Raw genomic sequence first — 17,178 nt, 5'->3', positions numbered from 1 at the left:
CTTCATTACTCCCTTCTTATATTGTAAAAATGTATCATCAGTAATTTTATAAAAACTTAGTTACTCCTTTGACATTCTATTAATTTTTATAATTTTTTACATTCTACAGTTTTATGCCCGCCTTATTAATTAAATGGTAGATGAAAGCTTAAATAATGTTTATTAAATTTTATTTCCGGCAAAATATGTGATTTCAACTTTACCGCGTGTTACATGCATTACATAATGGATGTCATGTTAATCGTACACGAATAAAAATCAGCTGTTGAATCAAATATGGCTGCTACTGTAAGAAACGGTTTGTCGGCATTCTCAAATTTCCTTTCAAAGAACACTTTACCAACATGTAATGTAGGTATAAATGCATTTATTAATGATCTAAATATGAAGTTTGTTTATATATCAAATAATGAGCATAGTTTTTGAGGTTATAACGTTACTTCATCGTTTAGTTTCAGCAAGTACGTGATCTTTGGATTGGTCGGTGGATGACCCGTGATGTTAAACGTAGAAGATTAGCGAGAGATTATGCACCTGAAAGATTGCGATTGGTGGCAATGAAAAAAAATAATATCTTACCACCTGAAATAAAGGTATTTTTTTCGTTTTTAATACATGAATGTATGAAAAGGTTAATTAGTTGATAATGACATTAATTCTTTGTTACAGGAACTTGTTGGCAAACAAATAGATGAGACAATTCCCCGCCAAACTGCATTATGCCAATTAACATCACGTTGTGCAGTAACTTCACGTCCACGTGGTGTTGTTAAGAAATGGAGATTGTCAAGAATTGTGTTCCGTCATTTAGCTGATTATAATAAGTTGGCTGGTGTACAGCGCGCAATATGGTAAAATGTTTGATAACTTTTCAAAACAACTGGACATTGTGCATGTAATAAACCAAAATTTTAAATAAATAGTCAAGATCAAAAATATTTTACTTAATTTACTTGACATTATCCTAAGCCTATTATCCTTACTGTTATCAATCAACTTTCAAATGAAGTTGGAAATAACTGCATTTACATTCAGAATCAATATCAACTATTTATGTATAATTATAGCTTTATTGCTTTGATTACTCTGAAATTCTTCATACACCTATATTTATACTTGCCGCCAGTTTATGTAGTAGTACGACAGGCGTACATGGCGCAAGTCCGAATAAACACTTCAGCTCTACTGGATCAAGAAACTTTTTACGAGTTAGTAGACATTCGTATACTCACGTAGTGAATACTTCTTTATTGTTGTTACAATTTGAACCTGTTGCATTAGTTATTTTAATTTGCAGGGGGAAATATCCAAGGTATGAAAATTATAAGAAGAATTACAATAAGAATTTGTTTTTTAAAACGATATTTTATACTGTTTAGAAAGAATGATAAGAATTATTATTTGATATTTAATTTTCGTGTTAAATTTTATTTAATTATCCTGCTATTTTTTTCAGTATTATGAAAGGGTATTATTTATTATTTATAAATAACGCCGATTGCTTTTACACAATTTGCAATTCTTTTTATTTATTTAATAACAACAAAATGTTATTACCAAATGTACTAAATTATATACATTATAGACTTATTAATATTAATAAGGCAAATTAATAAGACTTTTTAATGGAAGCAGATTGATTCATGTTCTGGATAAACAAACGCCACCCCTTTTTCCTGAGAACATAATACACTATTAATATCGGTTGTCTTAAACGCGCGTCACCTATAATGCTTGATAAGTAATTGCTCAATATAAGCTGGATAAACGGTGTGACTTTTATATAGTCAAAATTCATTTGTTGCGTGTTCAGGTGACATTACTGTAACACAACGAAAGCCCTGTGATTTCGAATGCGAGATGATAAATGACTTTTAGCACGGAAAATATGTCTCCTTCACGTGGCAATGAAATATGAAGTGTTAGATTAAATAAATTTGATTCAATTTTAAATAAGATAACTGACCCAGTTACTAGATGCTTTTCTTGCGCTCGATTGGTAAGGAGCGCCTAATTACTAGGACCCGTAAAACACGTATGCACATGTCCAACCATGGGCCCCTTAAATTAAGAAAAATTAATACAGAAAAATTGCTCTTACAGATGTACAACATGTATCAGTATTAGTCAGAATTGAAAAGACCAACTCATAATGTTAAAATCGAAAAGTGTCTCGAACGAAGCTATTAATAGGATTCTAAGTAAAAGAATTTGGCCTACTTTTATTTATGAAAATAATGATTATGACCCTGAAGAATTACGACCGAAAATTATGATCAACTTATCTTCTGAAAGACTTCGACGTGAACGAAATTATTCTAGAAATATTAGCGTAAGAATTATTTACTTTTGTAAGAAAAATAAACATATTTCTTTCAGTAATCATTCAATTATATTAACGTTCTTAACTTTTCTTTCAGATCACAGAAAGTTTCCACTGTGCAATTGGACCTGTTTTACGTATCGCTCAAATATTCGGTGTATTTCCGGTATCCGGAATTCGATCGTCATCACCTTCGAAACTGAAATTTAAGCCATTTTCGTTTCTAGTCATCTATGCGACTTTTGTCGGTATAATGATATTTTTCGCAGTGATCATATCGGTGATCCATATGATTAAAATGATTAATTCTGAATCGTTTCAGAGAGACGGTAAGAAATTATTTAAGTATTACTTAAATATTTAAAGTTATAACTTGACCCGGTTGCATAGGATGCCCTATATAGAGAGAAAGTGATGATATCCTGGCACCCTCATAGTTAACATATTTTATTTGCTCGTGTAACCTACGATAAAGAATGACAAGATAAAGCGAATGACAAGATTATGTTTCAGGTGGGATAGCAGCAGCAACAATTGGTGCAGTATTCTATGGGAACAGTCTGCTGGGCACGATTTTATTTTTCTGGCTCTCATTCCGTTGGAGATCTCTCCAATGCGAATGGAGGGCTATGGAAAGATATATAGACAGGTCGATATCACAATTGTTCCTAGATTCATGCCTTGCTAATTGCGCTATTTGTGCTTCACCAGTGTGCACGCAAACTTAAATACTTACTAATCGTCGCTGCACTCGAATGTCAGAATAATTACAATAATTTATTTTGATGTGAAAACGCCACAGATTACGATCTTCTTAAAGCGATCAAATAATTGTACAACATCGAGCATGGTAGAATTCCCTAGGGCAGGCCTGTCCAAGTAGGGGAATCCACTCCTGGAACACATGTTTTTTTTCCCTTTCCACCGCTGCTCCTTCAAGTAAGATGGGACGGTTCCGACTACCGTCTCTCCGTCTTTCCTAGCGGCGGTATTGTCTCCTCGGAGAGATGGCAGTCGGAACCGTCCCACCTTACTTGAAGGAGCAGCGTTGGAAGGGGACCAAAAACATGTGTTCCAGGAGTAATTTCCCCTACTTGGACAGGCCTGCCCTAGGGGAAATACGGATGCCCTCCCTCTCTCCTGTGGGTTTTCATGGTTCCTGGCCTTCGCCGGTACCCAGCTACCCGGGTCCCCAGTCCTCTCCCGAGGATTCCCCTTTCCAGGACTCCTGTTCGTCCCCAGCCGCGGTCCCGAGAAAAGTGACGATGCGAGAGAGGTGGTCCCATATACAATAAAAGCTGGATAAATGCAAGAAAAGATTGGTTGGATAAATGCAAGGTGACTATCCTCTCCACGTCGGGGGATCCACCTTGGCGATCCGAGACGCTCGACGAGGAAGCCGTGTAATATAATCCGAACTGCAATATCGGTGTGACTAATATCAATTCAATGATGAAACTTTTTTATTTTTGACTTTTTCTTAATGAAACTTTTACTAACGCATTTGTGAGATTATTTCTGATTAAAATGAGACCAAACGCGACATAGTTTGAATTATATTTACACAAATTACAAAAACACGTTGCTCTTATTAAAATAATAATAAAAGGATAATGAAAAAGATCAATTAAGGTTACAGCACATAGAATCGAAACCTCGCCTCGACTGGATACATGGAATGTTTGGGTCCCAATCTCTCTTGCATCTATCCAGCGCACATATACTGTATATACAGGGTGTTCGACAACAGGTGGGAGATTTTTTAAGGGGTGATGCTAGGGATCAAAATAAGACGAAAATCAAGAATGACGAAATAGCGTTTACGGCTTTGTTTTTCAGTTATTAACGTTTAAAAATTCGAATAAAAAGCGCCTGAAACCTGCAACCCGCCCAGCACCGACGACTGAACGTCAGGTCAACCAGGGTCGGTACAGACATAACCAAGAATCGAAGCCGAATGCTGCAGTACCGAGAAACAGAATAGCACGAGGTAAATTTCAACTATCCAACGATTCTTGGTTATGACTGTACCTACCCTTGCTGACCTGACGTTCAGTCGTCGGTGCTGGGCGGGTTGCAGGTTTCAGGCGCCTTTTACTCGAATTTTTAAACGTTTATTACCGGAAAACAAAGCCGCAAACGCTATTTTGTTATTCTTGATTTTCGTCTTATTTTGATTCCTAGAATCACCCTTTAAAATTTTGCCCACCTGTTGTCGAACACCCTGTATGTCTGAGGCTCCCCTCCGCCGCCCACTTACGGGGGAAAGTTTGAATTTGATATTTACATAGTCATTCATACTTTCCAATTACATACTAAATATTATAATATTAATTCCATTAAATTCAGTTAGATATAATTTTGATTTGCTTTTTATTCACAGTAATTCGACGGAAATCCCACATCTTCGATGGAAATTTATCTTGATAAGTTCCGTGATTCTACTGTTAGCTCTCACCGAACATGTTCTAAGTGTTGTGAACAACGCCGCAGAGTACGAATGGGGCAGTTCAAACTCGACATTTCGTAACTTCTTGGAACTGTACAGCTTACGATCGCATTCGTTTATTTTTGATACACGTAATATTGATTAGTTATTAATTTTTGTACTGTATTCACATTTTGTCACATCATTTTTCTGTTTTCAGTGGAGTACAATTTTACCCTTGGCTTATTTATCTTCGTTGTCAGCAAGACAGCAACTTTTGTATGGAATTTTACAGATCTCTTTACTATACTGGTAATAAAATAATAGTATAAGGAGCAGAGGAAAATATTACTGATACTGCATAATTTTATTTTAGGTTGCCACTGGTTTAGCCGAAAGATACAAATCATTGAATAAAAGACTGGCAATTACAGTGACGAAATGTCGAACAAGATTCGACTGGCATGAACTTCGCGAAGATTATGCAGCATTGAGTTCTGTTGTAAAGAAAGTGGATCAACATATTTCACCTGTTATTCTTTTATCTTTTGCGAATAATCTTTATTTTATTTGTCTGCAACTACTGTACGGTATATCGTATGTATTATTTATTTTTTTTTACATAATATTACTTATTAATGTAAGAATCACGATCAATCTTGTGTTTTTAAAACCAGAGCAAACGATGACAACATTCTCAGTACAATTTACTTTTTTGGTTCCTTTGCATTTCTTATTGGTCGTGCATGTGCTGTTACTTTACTTACTGCTAGAATACACGACCAAAGCAGGAAGGCATTACCTTTCTTGTATAGTTGTTCAGCGTCAACTTATAACATCGAGGTGATTTTAAATATTTACCTAATTATTGAATTGTTTATTGAATGACGTTTCTCTTTTTATTTTCGAGTAATGTGAAAAATATTTTTACAGACTCAGAGACTGCAATATCAACTCGCCACAGACGATGTAACTCTGACAGGATTACGTTTCTTCTCAATTACAAGGAACTTCATGCTTGCAGTAAATTCATATCTATATCATATTGATTACACGAAACATATGTTTCATATGATTTGCTTAATAAAAAACATGTATTTGTAGGTAGTTGGTGCAATTACCACTTACGAAGTTGTACTTCTCCAGTTTATGGGCAAAGTTAAATAGGTAATTGTTAATATGTTTTTAACTACGTATTCAACAGTTGTTATAATATAATTGGTGACCTCTTTGACAAAATGCTTTGTACATTTGTTCTGTTTATAATTATAATATGAAATGTTTTACTAATTGTCATTTTTTATTTTCACTACAAATGACAATGTTTCTGCAACAATTTCACATATTTCAGAACACCAATTTTAATAAGCATCAAACGGTTACATGTACTTGATTTACTAAACAAAGTCTACTCTTCATATTTGATACAAAAATACAAAGCTAACAAAGCATACGACTATTTTAGTTATCCTTTTATTTTATTTTCTAACTAAATTTCCATGTATGGAATTTACACTTGACATTGGTTGAAAGAGAAGAAGGGTAGGTATAAGTGCTTCTTCGTGAAGGAGTTAATTAATGGCCAAAATTATCGTAAAGTATCCAAAGAGTAGGACTATAACAAAAAGACAGATTGATAAGTGAAATAACAACGCTTACATTTCTTATCAATAAATATATATAACGATTACATGAAGAGATGTTATTAATAACGAAAGATTGTATTATTGTACATAATCAACAACAAGTTTTACAAACAAGCATAAATACCAACAAACTTTAAATCAATCATTTTTGTAAACTGGTTCAACATTCCCTCTAAGCTGTGCGCATGCGCAAACATGTAGATGCGCATGCGCGAACACGTAGATGCGCATGCGTGAAAATATTCCCGCCCATATAGAATTTTATTGAGTATTATTTATAATTCTGTGCTTGGAAGAATAAAACGTGGAAAAAAGGTAAAGAAAACGTTGTACTGGTCCCATGGTTTCTTTTTGTGTAAAAAATTGATAATCGCCTAAATGAAATTTCCTTACCCCTGTCAGTATGGTAACCCGCCTTACACCTTTGCAAAATGTGGTATAGGTAGTATTCAGGCGCCTTGTATAGAGTATCATGTGATTACAAGCGATATATTAAAAAGATTACTATTTATACAAAAAACAAACATGCAGTGAGACTTAATTACACATATATACAATGCTTACTATCTCCCTCTTTTCTTCTACTTACGGAGCCCTTTGCAACTTCTTCTTCTTTCAGCTAGAGAAATTTGCAGAATTCTTGATACACAATAAATGATGTATTATAAAATGTACATATTGTTACAAGTATCACTGTAATTTATTTTCAAACGAAACTTACATTTCACATTAATATACAGCGAGCTATACTAGAGGCAATGGAATGAATCAGGTAGCACTTTATGTACAGCAGCTTAGACAGAAAGCACTAATAATTAGTTGTTGTTATGTACAATAAGTACAACGATATAGAAGCAGATGAAAAATTTCTATAAAATTAATAAACTGGAGGAGAAATTCTTACAAGCTTTTCGAGAAATGTTAGAACAAGCGACTACTTCACCTCACACACTTTCGTGCTGTTCATTGTGTCATTTTGCTGGACGGAATTGAACTGGACAAGAACTAATTCATAGGTAACTATAGTTCCTGCGACCTGGAACACAATTAAGTACAAAGTCTATAATATATTTTATACTTAATATTTTATACGTACAGTTAACACGAGACTTCTGGTCACTGAGAAGAACTTCATCCCAGTCAAACAAATGCTGTCTGTTGTCACTTGGGAAAGGAATCTCATCACCTACGAAAATTATTTACATTATTTCTATTGTTAATAATCTCAATTTAAATGCATAGCCTGGCAGAAGAGTAGTCAAGTATGTAGAATAATAGACCGGTTCCCGCCTGTTTTTCGAGAGTCCACGAAGTTTCACGAAGTTCCCCGAAGAGAACCCCGAAGAAAGGCAACCAGACGAACACATGTGCATTGTAGCAGTATGAATAACGACGTCGACGTGTATGTATGTACATACAGATGCATTTTTTTTTTTTTCATCAGTTATGAATTACAAAATGCATAGATATACCAGTTATAATTAACAATGATAAAAATTTGAATATTTTTTACCAGGAGGTCTAAAATTGAATGAAACTGAGGAAAATTACTTCTGTCGAGAAACTGCTACCGGAAACGCTGTATAAAATTGGAGCCGGAAGCAAGGATTCGTCGTGAATCGAAGCGGCACACAATGAAACCACCATCGTCCTCGCCAATAGGAATCCAAAAGAGAAGCCAAAATAAATTTTCTCAACGATACCTCGCATAGGACTGTGTAAACATGAAATATTTATTTAAAAGGTATAACATATAAATTTATAAAATAATTGTACATACTTGAAAGAGAAAAGCAGCTGTATACAAATGAAATAAAGATCGGTGGCGAAAGATAAAAGAACCATCATCGAGATATGGGAATCCAATTGTCTCGTCAAGTTTGCCAAGCGGTTATAATCACTTCTTGCTTCAGCCCACCACCATTCCGGCATCGCCTTAACAATGAAATGACACTAACGACAAATATTTTCAATTAAAATTAGCGATAACAAGTTAATACATTGTCATCAAAAAATATCCTTACCTTTCCTCTTATAGAATATAACCGACTATTTAATTGACGAAATTGATCTGCTAAAGCTATACTGATGAGAATTAGAAACAAATCGACGAAGTTCCATGAGAATGTACTCAAAATGTTAATTATATCAATCAGTATACCTTTCCATAAGCTATATGAAATTCGTGAAAATATCTGTGCAAAAATAAAAATGTTCTTTAGTTAGAGACTAATTAAAAGTGGAGGCATCAAGCTCACTTGAGGGAATTGAGACTGGAAATAAACGCCAATAATATCTGGATCTCCACGAAATTGAGCGCATTCTTTGGCCCTTATGTAACCATGCAGGATCGAGAAACTATGCTCCACTGCAATAGATTAATTTGTTAATTATTATCGATACAATATTAATTATGGATAATAATGTGGATGATACTCACCTAAGGCAATTATCATCACCACTATAGTTATGATTTTGAATTTCGCGGACAAAGTTGTGTTGGAAAGTTTCCTATGCCTTGTTGACAATTCCTTTTCAAGTTTATCCCAAGTTATCATTAAAGAAGGCCATTGCATGGCAAGTTTTAAAAAAAGAAAGGTCGCAATCAAGTTGGTCCCATTGAAAACTAAGGTAGCTTGCGAACAAAAAATAATATCATATTATTATTTGTATGAAATAGTATTAAGAAAGGCAACTCTTGAACAATTTTAAAGTGATTTTGACAAATCAATTGTTAAAGTGTGAAATTTTTTTTTTATGTATCTTACTCATTTTTGTTGAAGTTATTCCTGTTGAACTTATTCCTGTTATCCTCAGAACATTGAAAATTGTCATCATCGACGAACCAAGAAACGAAATTGCACAGTATATGAATTTCGGACTACGCCAAGTGAATCTAATTAAACAAAAATTAATTGTTTTTGAAATTTTTGAATTCTAAAATTCTAGGGTTTTGGAATCTTGGAATATTAGAATGATGTGGGAGTAGGGCCGATCCCATTTTTTGGGGGTGTCGGGTTCTCTTAACCCCTTCATAGTTAAACCAGAACTGTTGATCATTGCCTGCGTTTCTACCAAAGTGCCTAAGTTCCCGTTACGCTATATCATTATTTTATCAAATTTACCTGAGGTGTGATGCATTAGGAGAATTAACGCCTGTCACCGGAAACAAGGAAAAGCACTGGGCCAACATAATTATAGGCCTCATGGATGCATGCAAACTATCAGTCTCTGGATTGAAAGTACTGGTAGGAGGTACTGCTGGTCCCGACACTAAAATTAATTACACTCAAAAATAATTGACACTTTACATCACCCCTAACAACTTACTTTTGTCAATTTTCAGTTTCGAACTGTCCAATGAACTGAACTGCAAGTTACTTCCGGACGATCTGAAAATTATATTATTAATCAAAACCACCATAATTAACACTCATCACTTTAATGGCCGCTTTCATGTATTCGCGACTCGTTCATTTTTATTAAGAAACGAACGCGTAAACTGTGAAATGAATTTCAATGATTCCATGGTGAATATAAATGATAAATTTTACCCGTGGAGTGTCGTGATCAACAGTGTGCACGGCACAAGACCGCATGGCGAACGGAAGATAAACTCATTACGTCAGAGTTTTATTCTGCGTCAAGGAAAAAGGGTGGAGGATACTTTATAGACAGCGGAAACTCAATAAATGTTCACTTGAACTACCACTGGAGGACTACTCGTCCTGTTAGATATATTACTATTTAACAGGTGTAAAAATTCATAGTGGAAGATCATTTTTTATTGCTTTTTAATAGTAGGAAAATCGATTAGTTAATAATAGTATACGTTTAATAAATATTACCCTTTGTAGAATTTTTAATTCCTTTCAAAAAATTACCATTATAAAATTCTCAAAATCATAAATTAAATCTTAAATTAGTATATGTTTTCTACTAATTCCATTGGGCTTGTTGCCTTATGTATACTTTAATAATTAATGGATTTTCCTTTTGTTCAAAATGAAATTTTGTTGAGTACATACCCGACATTGATTGATAATATCTTCGGACCTTTCACCTCCGACAAATTTAAAGGCCGCATTCTGGTTAATGTTTCTGCTATACTATCGTAATCGGACATTTTATTTCCACCATTCTAATTCCTCTCTTAATATGTATTAACACGCTCGCTGCCAAGCCCAAGAAGTCAGTCGCTGCGTGCCGCAATGGTACAAACTTCATTGATCCAACCCGCGATATCGCGTGATCGAAGTTTTATCATCGACCCTCAAGCACGCGATACCGCGTGATCAGATTTCAAACAACTGACCATATTGAATCTTGCGGCAGCGAAAGTGTTAATTTCAAATTAATTGAATTTCAATTTTTAGAAAAATGATTGCAATAATATGGGGCGAAAAATTACGCGGAAAGTATAGTTTTCTCCGTTGGAAAACGCGCCAGGAAACGAACTGAAAGATATACGACGTGTCTGCACAAGATATATATTCTATTGTTTATATAGCGCGTATATAAACTAATGACGGCGAAATAACAGATATGCACTACTGCGTATAGATTTACACACGAGCGAACATTTGACGTACTTGACGCAAATGGTGCTCAATGAACAAAGGTACTCAACTGTAGGATTTTCTTTATTCAATGTCTCAAGTATATTGTTTAGCGTTTCTTCTGTTCATTTCTAATGGAGATAATATCTATTTTAACGATTTTCATGAAAAAAGGATTAGAAGTTAAATGGAGGGTGATATGATTGATGTACAAATAAGAGAATGTCGATCAATTCTCATGGAACAAGGAAACCCTTTTTATTGGAAGATAATTTAGTTATAGTTAGATATTCAAAAAATTGCTATTGGATTTATTATTTTACAAATTCTGTTACAATTAATATAACAATTATAGTCGTTAATTTTTTTATAAGCTTGATGTGGAAAATCAATGCTACGAAGCTTCAACTTTCTTGGATTTCCATATTTCATCCGTAATATAATAGCTTGTATATGTGCTATCGTACTATCTAACAGTTCTGACACTTGCTATATTTCACACTGTCACTTGATTTATAAGGGTTTGTAAAAATAGTGTTTATCGCATATTACAGGCTACTTCAGAGAAACGATAAACACCGCACCCCGTGAATTTTCTAAGAAATTATTAAAATAATTATTGCAACATTTGAGATAATATTTGGGAATAGTAGCAAGTAATAAATATCATATATTGGAATTTATTTCTTCAAAAACTAAAAAAAAATGCAGATTATATAAAAATAATAAGAATCAGAGTCAATGATAGTTTTGTCCAGTGTATTTAATGATGTTTATTCGTTATGATATGTAACCTCGACACTTCAGTCTCTTTCATAGCCAGTACCGTTTCATATACGTTGACAAACGACAACCTGACAGACTATGCAAACAGAATTTTTCCATTGTCACACCGTTTGCATTTGTTCCGATGAAAAGGGGGTGCATATGTGGATCTTGTTTCATAATTCCGACCCACTTCCCTTTGTAACCGTGGAAACCGATATGTCCTTCATATCAGATATTATATCGTTCAACGAAACCGTTCGGTTATGTCATGATAACGATAATAGATCCTTTATTATATACAGGATGTTTCAAAAGTTAACGCATTGCCGGTTACAATGCGGCGAATGAAAAGAAAACGTTGCGCAGGGGCCTCTTATGTCCTTGTTTAATTGCGCATGCGCATTGACTCATTGACCTGCGCAACATTGCGCGCAAATGCATATTTTAAGTTTACAGGAGAAAATATAATAGCTTCACGATTCCCGAAAGTTGTGTTTTCTTAACAAAAGATAAACTATGTATATAATTAAAGAATCGAATATTAAATTATATATAATCATGTATTGAATATAATATTCTGGATATTAATTGTATGCGCACATTTATTCTACTACCGCGCATGCGCAATCAGAGGTATATATGTATGAGGAACGCATACGAAGATTTGTGATAGTAACTGTACATCATTAGAGAGTAATGAATCATAGGAGATCATATCTTCAAGTAATTAGCAGTCATATTCTTATTAAATATTCATTCACCGCGCGATACACTACGATATTATGGTTAGTTTAACTACTTTTTATGTATCAGTAGGTTTGTTTACTTCGTGGCGCGTTTAACTGGTGAATTTAAGATAGCTATCAGCAAAGCAATACAGGGAATGGAAAAAGGTTATACTATCATTCGTATGTACCAAGTATATTTGTGTACTAGTCTCGCACATGTATGATATACATCGCTACGATCGTATTTATTTTCTAAACACAGCAAACTTAAATAATTAATTCAATCGCGAGAACCGTTACTGTACATGCAATTCGGTAAATATTTTTTAACATTTACTGTTTACCAGCATTTATAGGCCGACATCTTTAGCTGGGTTTTTATCTATAACCTTAAATACTTTAACCCCTTACGATTGAAGGCCGTAGAATTACGCTCTGTGAGACGTAGGCCCTTAACATATAGATCTACCTCCTTAGACATATTAAATAAACTATGAATAAATAAATTTTATGTTCGTCGCTATTTATGACAAAATCGCACTATACATATACAAAATATGTTAAATATATATAAATTTTGAACGCATGAAATAATTAAATACACTTAATTAAACCCATGAAATTGATTTACTTAATGATTACACATTACTGTTATATTAATTACAGTTACATAAATACTGTTCGGAGCTCATTGCTGTTTACTTGTATTATTCATTTAGTAACACGAATTGTTACCGTTTTAAAAATCGAATACATTGAACTAATATCATTATACATTGCGCAACAAAATAACATTTGTTTTCTTATACAACATCATTATCAGTCATTCAACCTTATTACGTGCAAAACATTAAATTTAATTACATGTATGCATATTTACATTTTAACAATTACAGTGTAGTGTTTTTAGTTTCATTTATACAAATTCTTATTATAAAAAGAAAGAGTCAACATTTGTTTTGCGCATAATTAACTAAACACTAAATATAAAATTAAACAAAAATTTTATAGAATAACCTAAAATAATCATTCCTAATAACTCATCCTATATAATATGTCTTTAAATAAATTATAATTGATTATTATTTAATATCAGTTGTTAAGGATGACAAAACGTTGTACATTTTTCTTTTTAGTATTATAAATTATTTATTAGTTCTTTTGAACGTATTGCATTTTACCCTGACAAACGCAGTTCATTTTTCTTAAAATTCACTGATTATTATTTTACTACATTCTTCTCTTTTAAAATTTATAAAATAATGAATAATTTATTATCATCATCTCTATAAAGATTATCACATTCTTGCTAGAGTAGCAAAAACAAATTAAATAAAATAAAAAATCTTCTAAAAGTAACATATGGTTTTTAAACCTAATTACGTATCATTTTTGTACATAATATAGTTAACTAAAATTATTTTGAATCACAGTGTAGGACTATCACACCATACATAATTGCAATATATTTAGCTTAATAATAATGGTCCTGTATAATTTTAACTAATACATTCGCCATAATTGTACATATACATTAGATTGACATTATACTCACAACGATTTTTCAAAATACAAAAAATACGAGAATATTGTTCATATAAATGTGTGCAAGATTTCACAACCGATTTAGAAGTGCAATACTGTCCGTTTATCTTTCACACAAACAACGTTCTCGTATTTTGAATAATATGAAAGCTATATATGTATTTTAATTTTTGTCTTTATCTTGCTTTATGTTAAGAGCAGTTTAAAAAAAAAAAAAAAAAAAAAACAAAAACAAATTATTAAGTTCTTTTCACAATTTTCTGACATCCTTAACGGTTCTTGGATTTACAGGAACACAGATAAACGTATTTTATTATCTGGTAGGAAAATGTTTAATATTAAATAGCCCGTTTTATTTGTACCATTGTAGTATTACTTACGTATGTTTAAAAAGTTAGTTAACATAGAAGTATAGAGGATGCTCCAAAAATCTGGGACAAATTCTGTTTAAAGAAAAAAGTCACAAGCCAAAATTAAGCGCAGAATTTTGAATAACGCGCATATAAATTCTGTATGCGCAGGAACACTTCCACGCATGCGCGTCCACGCAATTTTGAATGACGCGCATATAAATTCTGTTTGCGCAGGAACACTTCCACGCATGCGCGGCCACGCAATTTTGAATGACAAGTATATAAGTTCTGTGGCGAGGGAGTACCTTCGCGCAGACGCGTCCGCGCAGTTGAGGGAAAACATTGCTGCGAAATGTAATTAATAGATTCTTGTTTCTTAAAATCAGAGTTGGATGACTTTAACCCCCTCATATGTACCTAACCTTGAAAATATAATGAGATTGTATATATATTAACATATAATTACTTAAATAATTAGGCGTGAAAGTATAATCTCAAGTGACAGAATGGCATGTTAACAACTCTTACTGAGGCATTCAGTACGATCTTAAAGTAATACTGTCTTTTCCCTGGTCTTTTCCCTACTACATCGTGCATTGTCGATGTAGAGATGAAGGAATTTTCTAAAGAAACCTCAAATTACATCAATGTTGCTGTTTCGATGTACCCGGTGTGCTTGAATTTCGTCCCTCAGTACTAGGCTCATCTGCAATTACGTTGTTTCTTACGTTACAAATCGTTGAAAATGTTTCGCTGGTTGATGCACATTTCAAGAACACGTTTGCATGTACAAAATTACTGTTTCATGCTGTGAAAATCGTTTCATAGATATCTATCGTTCAAATAAATAGTTAACCGTAGTTCGAAAGATAGTAAACAAAATATAAAATCGCTACAAGTCATGATATCTTTCACAAACACAAATAACAATTCAGTAATTTCAGTACATACTGAAATCCATTTAATCGACTCTTGCTTTAAATCAAATAAATGAATAACCGCACAATAAATTTACAGTTTTAAAACAGAACGCGTAAGATATGCGATGGAAAGGTAAATCTAAATGAAAAAATAAGCCGAAAATGTAGAGTGATATTTTATTATACGAAGTTTAATTCCTGAATTAATCACCCTCAAAGGTCATGGTACTTTCTATGTTTTAAAAAGACCGCTGTGGGAAAACATATGACGCCATCTATTGTCTGGTGCTAAAATGAGTTTTTAGATTTTGCCGATAGGGAGCGCAAAAAATACTTCGATTTATAGTTCTCTTCCTCAACGTTAAGGGGCGCTTTTTCAACAGTAGGACCAACATAACGATTTTTTTTTAAATATAATAATTTCGATAAATTTTAAACATTATCTTATCTAGAAACGAAAAAATATCATTCTACACATTCCACTTACTGTATGTTTATGTAGAATCATCCCCGTTCTGGTTGTGAGACTTGAACTTGGGAAAAATGAATAATATTAATTCATCTAGCTTGGATAAATAATAAGCTGAATATTAGAAAGTGAAATGAGAAGGGATATAAGGTATGTCCGAATAGGAATGTATAGGAATTAATAATTAAAAATGTTTAAGAAATAAAAGGGGAGAAAATCAAATACAAAAGAAAGATCATGATATCAAGGCATATATAATTATTTAGTTATAATTGCAATAATCATTAACAAACAGTTACTTGTTAATCCCTGCAATAATATTTTTTAACATTCACACCAAATACCACATCTGATTGATATCCACTGGCAAATATAAAGTATCAAATAATCTATTTGATTTATAAGAACATCTTATCATTAAGGATTAACCCTCATTAAATTATCTAATCTTAGCTTCTATAAATTTTGTGTAGTTTCATTTCTTATATTTCTTATGAAGGTACACCTAATTTCTAACATGATGACATATATACACAGTTTATTTTTCACAGGCAAAACTAACCTGTTTCCATAGAAAGCTCCTCGAAGCGGTCTGGTAGATCTACCATTCCACTTTCGGCATAAGTTAAAGCATTTCTTCGTCCAATTCTTCTGCTTGACAAAAATTCCTCTGGTAAAGAATCGTTTCGACACGCGTTTGACGCTACTGAACCATTTCCCTCGGCGGCAGAAACCCTTGTATCAGATCCATTGTCAACCTCCTCGGGACTGACTGATCCCGATCGTTTTGACGTTAGCATTTTTTCAGCGCTGCAAACAGATTAATAGATTTAATTCAAACCTCTGATTCTTACGTAGTATAATTAACGATAAACAATACGAGCTATACCATTTTTAAATACTCTACAGTAGGCATGACCAGGAATTTCTTCGCCGGCAGTTACACAAGTTTCACTATTAGATCATCTGATTCCCTACTATCAGTCAACCCGTACTCATGCGATTCAACTTACAAGTCCGTACTCCAAACATGTGTAAATAACGTGCGATAATTCGGAAATGCGTTTGATGTCAAAAACAGTGACTACAAATCAAAGAAGACTGATCATGATTTTATTTTCGAAGGATCCTGAAACTGTCTCGAGAACAAGCGCCATCTGCTCTATCCTAACATAAAAGTGTGAAATACTTCACACTGCACACTCTAATGAGATGAGCAGATTGCTTTGCAATTAACGATTATACTTCATTATTTATCGTTAGTGTCTCCAACAGAGCATTGCCATATCTGAGTTAAAAAAGCATGACCAGTCTTGTATCTGTAGGAGCTTAAATTTGCATTATAATATTTAAAAAGAACGCTATAATATTATGAATACATACAGAGCTGTCCCTAGAGATTACAAGGCGCGTGTTATTCATCAGTTTGAAATCCTACA

At 33.4% G+C, this 17,178-nt stretch overlaps 4 protein-coding genes across 5 annotated transcripts; 2 read left to right on the top strand and 2 right to left on the bottom strand.

Annotated features, from left to right (window-relative positions):
• Positions 1 to 239: 239 nt before the first annotated feature.
• Positions 240 to 938, top strand: LOC114875735 (28S ribosomal protein S14, mitochondrial). Its single transcript, XM_029186360.2, has 3 exons — positions 240 to 351; positions 453 to 593; positions 670 to 938. Exons 1-3 carry the CDS (start codon positions 277 to 279, stop codon positions 853 to 855), a joined length of 402 nt encoding a protein of 133 aa, XP_029042193.1. The 5' UTR covers positions 240 to 276; the 3' UTR covers positions 856 to 938.
• A 304-nt stretch (positions 939 to 1,242) lies between these two features.
• On the top strand, positions 1,243 to 5,927 carry LOC114875734 (gustatory receptor for sugar taste 64f-like). The gene is made up of 10 exons (XM_029186359.2): positions 1,243 to 1,312; positions 2,104 to 2,332; positions 2,421 to 2,652; positions 2,837 to 2,972; positions 4,707 to 4,903; positions 4,972 to 5,063; positions 5,128 to 5,348; positions 5,429 to 5,594; positions 5,685 to 5,774; positions 5,856 to 5,927. Exons 2-10 carry the CDS (start codon positions 2,153 to 2,155, stop codon positions 5,916 to 5,918), a joined length of 1,377 nt encoding a protein of 458 aa, XP_029042192.2. The 5' UTR covers positions 1,243 to 1,312; positions 2,104 to 2,152; the 3' UTR covers positions 5,919 to 5,927.
• Positions 5,928 to 6,285: 358 nt separating this feature from the next.
• Positions 6,286 to 10,720, bottom strand: LOC114875732 (gustatory receptor for sugar taste 64f-like). The gene is made up of 12 exons (XM_029186354.2): positions 10,426 to 10,720; positions 9,728 to 9,789; positions 9,523 to 9,670; positions 9,166 to 9,293; positions 8,838 to 9,032; positions 8,656 to 8,765; positions 8,422 to 8,592; positions 8,178 to 8,350; positions 7,949 to 8,111; positions 7,494 to 7,583; positions 7,341 to 7,433; positions 6,286 to 6,366 (listed from the first exon to the last, which is right to left on the bottom strand). The coding sequence occupies exons 1-12, from the start codon at positions 10,521 to 10,523 to the stop codon at positions 6,340 to 6,342; spliced, it is 1,458 nt and encodes a 485-aa protein (XP_029042187.1). The 5' UTR covers positions 10,524 to 10,720; the 3' UTR covers positions 6,286 to 6,339.
• A 3,485-nt stretch (positions 10,721 to 14,205) lies between these two features.
• On the bottom strand, positions 14,206 to 16,895 carry LOC114875711. 2 transcript variants are annotated; one of them, XM_029186316.2, is made up of 3 exons: positions 16,629 to 16,895; positions 16,302 to 16,549; positions 14,206 to 15,056 (listed from the first exon to the last, which is right to left on the bottom strand). In XM_029186316.2, the coding sequence occupies exons 2-3, from the start codon at positions 16,537 to 16,539 to the stop codon at positions 14,995 to 14,997; spliced, it is 300 nt and encodes a 99-aa protein (XP_029042149.1). In that variant the 5' UTR covers positions 16,540 to 16,549; positions 16,629 to 16,895; the 3' UTR covers positions 14,206 to 14,994. The 2 variants fall into 2 exon arrangements, with proteins under 2 accessions (XP_029042149.1, XP_046144988.1); XM_046289032.1 differs by lacking the exon at positions 14,206 to 15,056 and adding an exon at positions 15,760 to 15,803 and having other exon boundaries at positions 16,629 to 16,894.
• Positions 16,896 to 17,178: the final 283 nt, after the last annotated feature.

Source organism: Osmia bicornis, chromosome 15, assembly GCF_907164935.1.
Source record: "Osmia bicornis bicornis chromosome 15, iOsmBic2.1, whole genome shotgun sequence".
Lineage (NCBI taxonomy): Eukaryota > Metazoa > Arthropoda > Insecta > Hymenoptera > Megachilidae > Osmia > Osmia bicornis.
Note: the sequence above shows the minus strand (reverse complement) of the source record. Positions and strands in the feature narration are given on the sequence as shown.

Excerpts from the sequence above, each read along its gene's own strand:
- LOC114875732 (XM_029186354.2), bottom strand. The coding sequence starts at position 10,523 with ATGTCCGATTACGATAGTATAGCAGAAACATTAACCAGAATGCGGCCT. Across the intron at positions 8,766-8,837 it reads GGTGATGATAATTGCCTTAG|TGGAGCATAGTTTCTCGATC; the intron begins GTGAGTATCATC and ends AATCTATTGCAG. Across the intron at positions 7,434-7,493 it reads CCAGAAGTCTCGTGTTAACT|GTCGCAGGAACTATAGTTAC; the intron begins GTACGTATAAAA and ends ATTGTGTTCCAG.
- LOC114875711 (XM_029186316.2), bottom strand. The coding sequence starts at position 16,539 with ATGCTAACGTCAAAACGATCGGGATCAGTCAGTCCCGAGGAGGTTGAC. Across the intron at positions 15,057-16,301 it reads GGAGCTTTCTATGGAAACAG|ATGAGCCTAGTACTGAGGGA; the intron begins GTTAGTTTTGCC and ends ACGTAATTGCAG.
- LOC114875735 (XM_029186360.2), top strand. The coding sequence starts at position 277 with ATGGCTGCTACTGTAAGAAACGGTTTGTCGGCATTCTCAAATTTCCTT. Across the intron at positions 352-452 it reads ACACTTTACCAACATGTAAT|TTTCAGCAAGTACGTGATCT; the intron begins GTAGGTATAAAT and ends TTCATCGTTTAG. Across the intron at positions 594-669 it reads TCTTACCACCTGAAATAAAG|GAACTTGTTGGCAAACAAAT; the intron begins GTATTTTTTTCG and ends TCTTTGTTACAG.
- LOC114875734 (XM_029186359.2), top strand. The coding sequence starts at position 2,153 with ATGTTAAAATCGAAAAGTGTCTCGAACGAAGCTATTAATAGGATTCTA. Across the intron at positions 2,653-2,836 it reads TGAATCGTTTCAGAGAGACG|GTGGGATAGCAGCAGCAACA; the intron begins GTAAGAAATTAT and ends ATTATGTTTCAG. Across the intron at positions 2,973-4,706 it reads ATGGAAAGATATATAGACAG|TAATTCGACGGAAATCCCAC; the intron begins GTCGATATCACA and ends TTTTATTCACAG.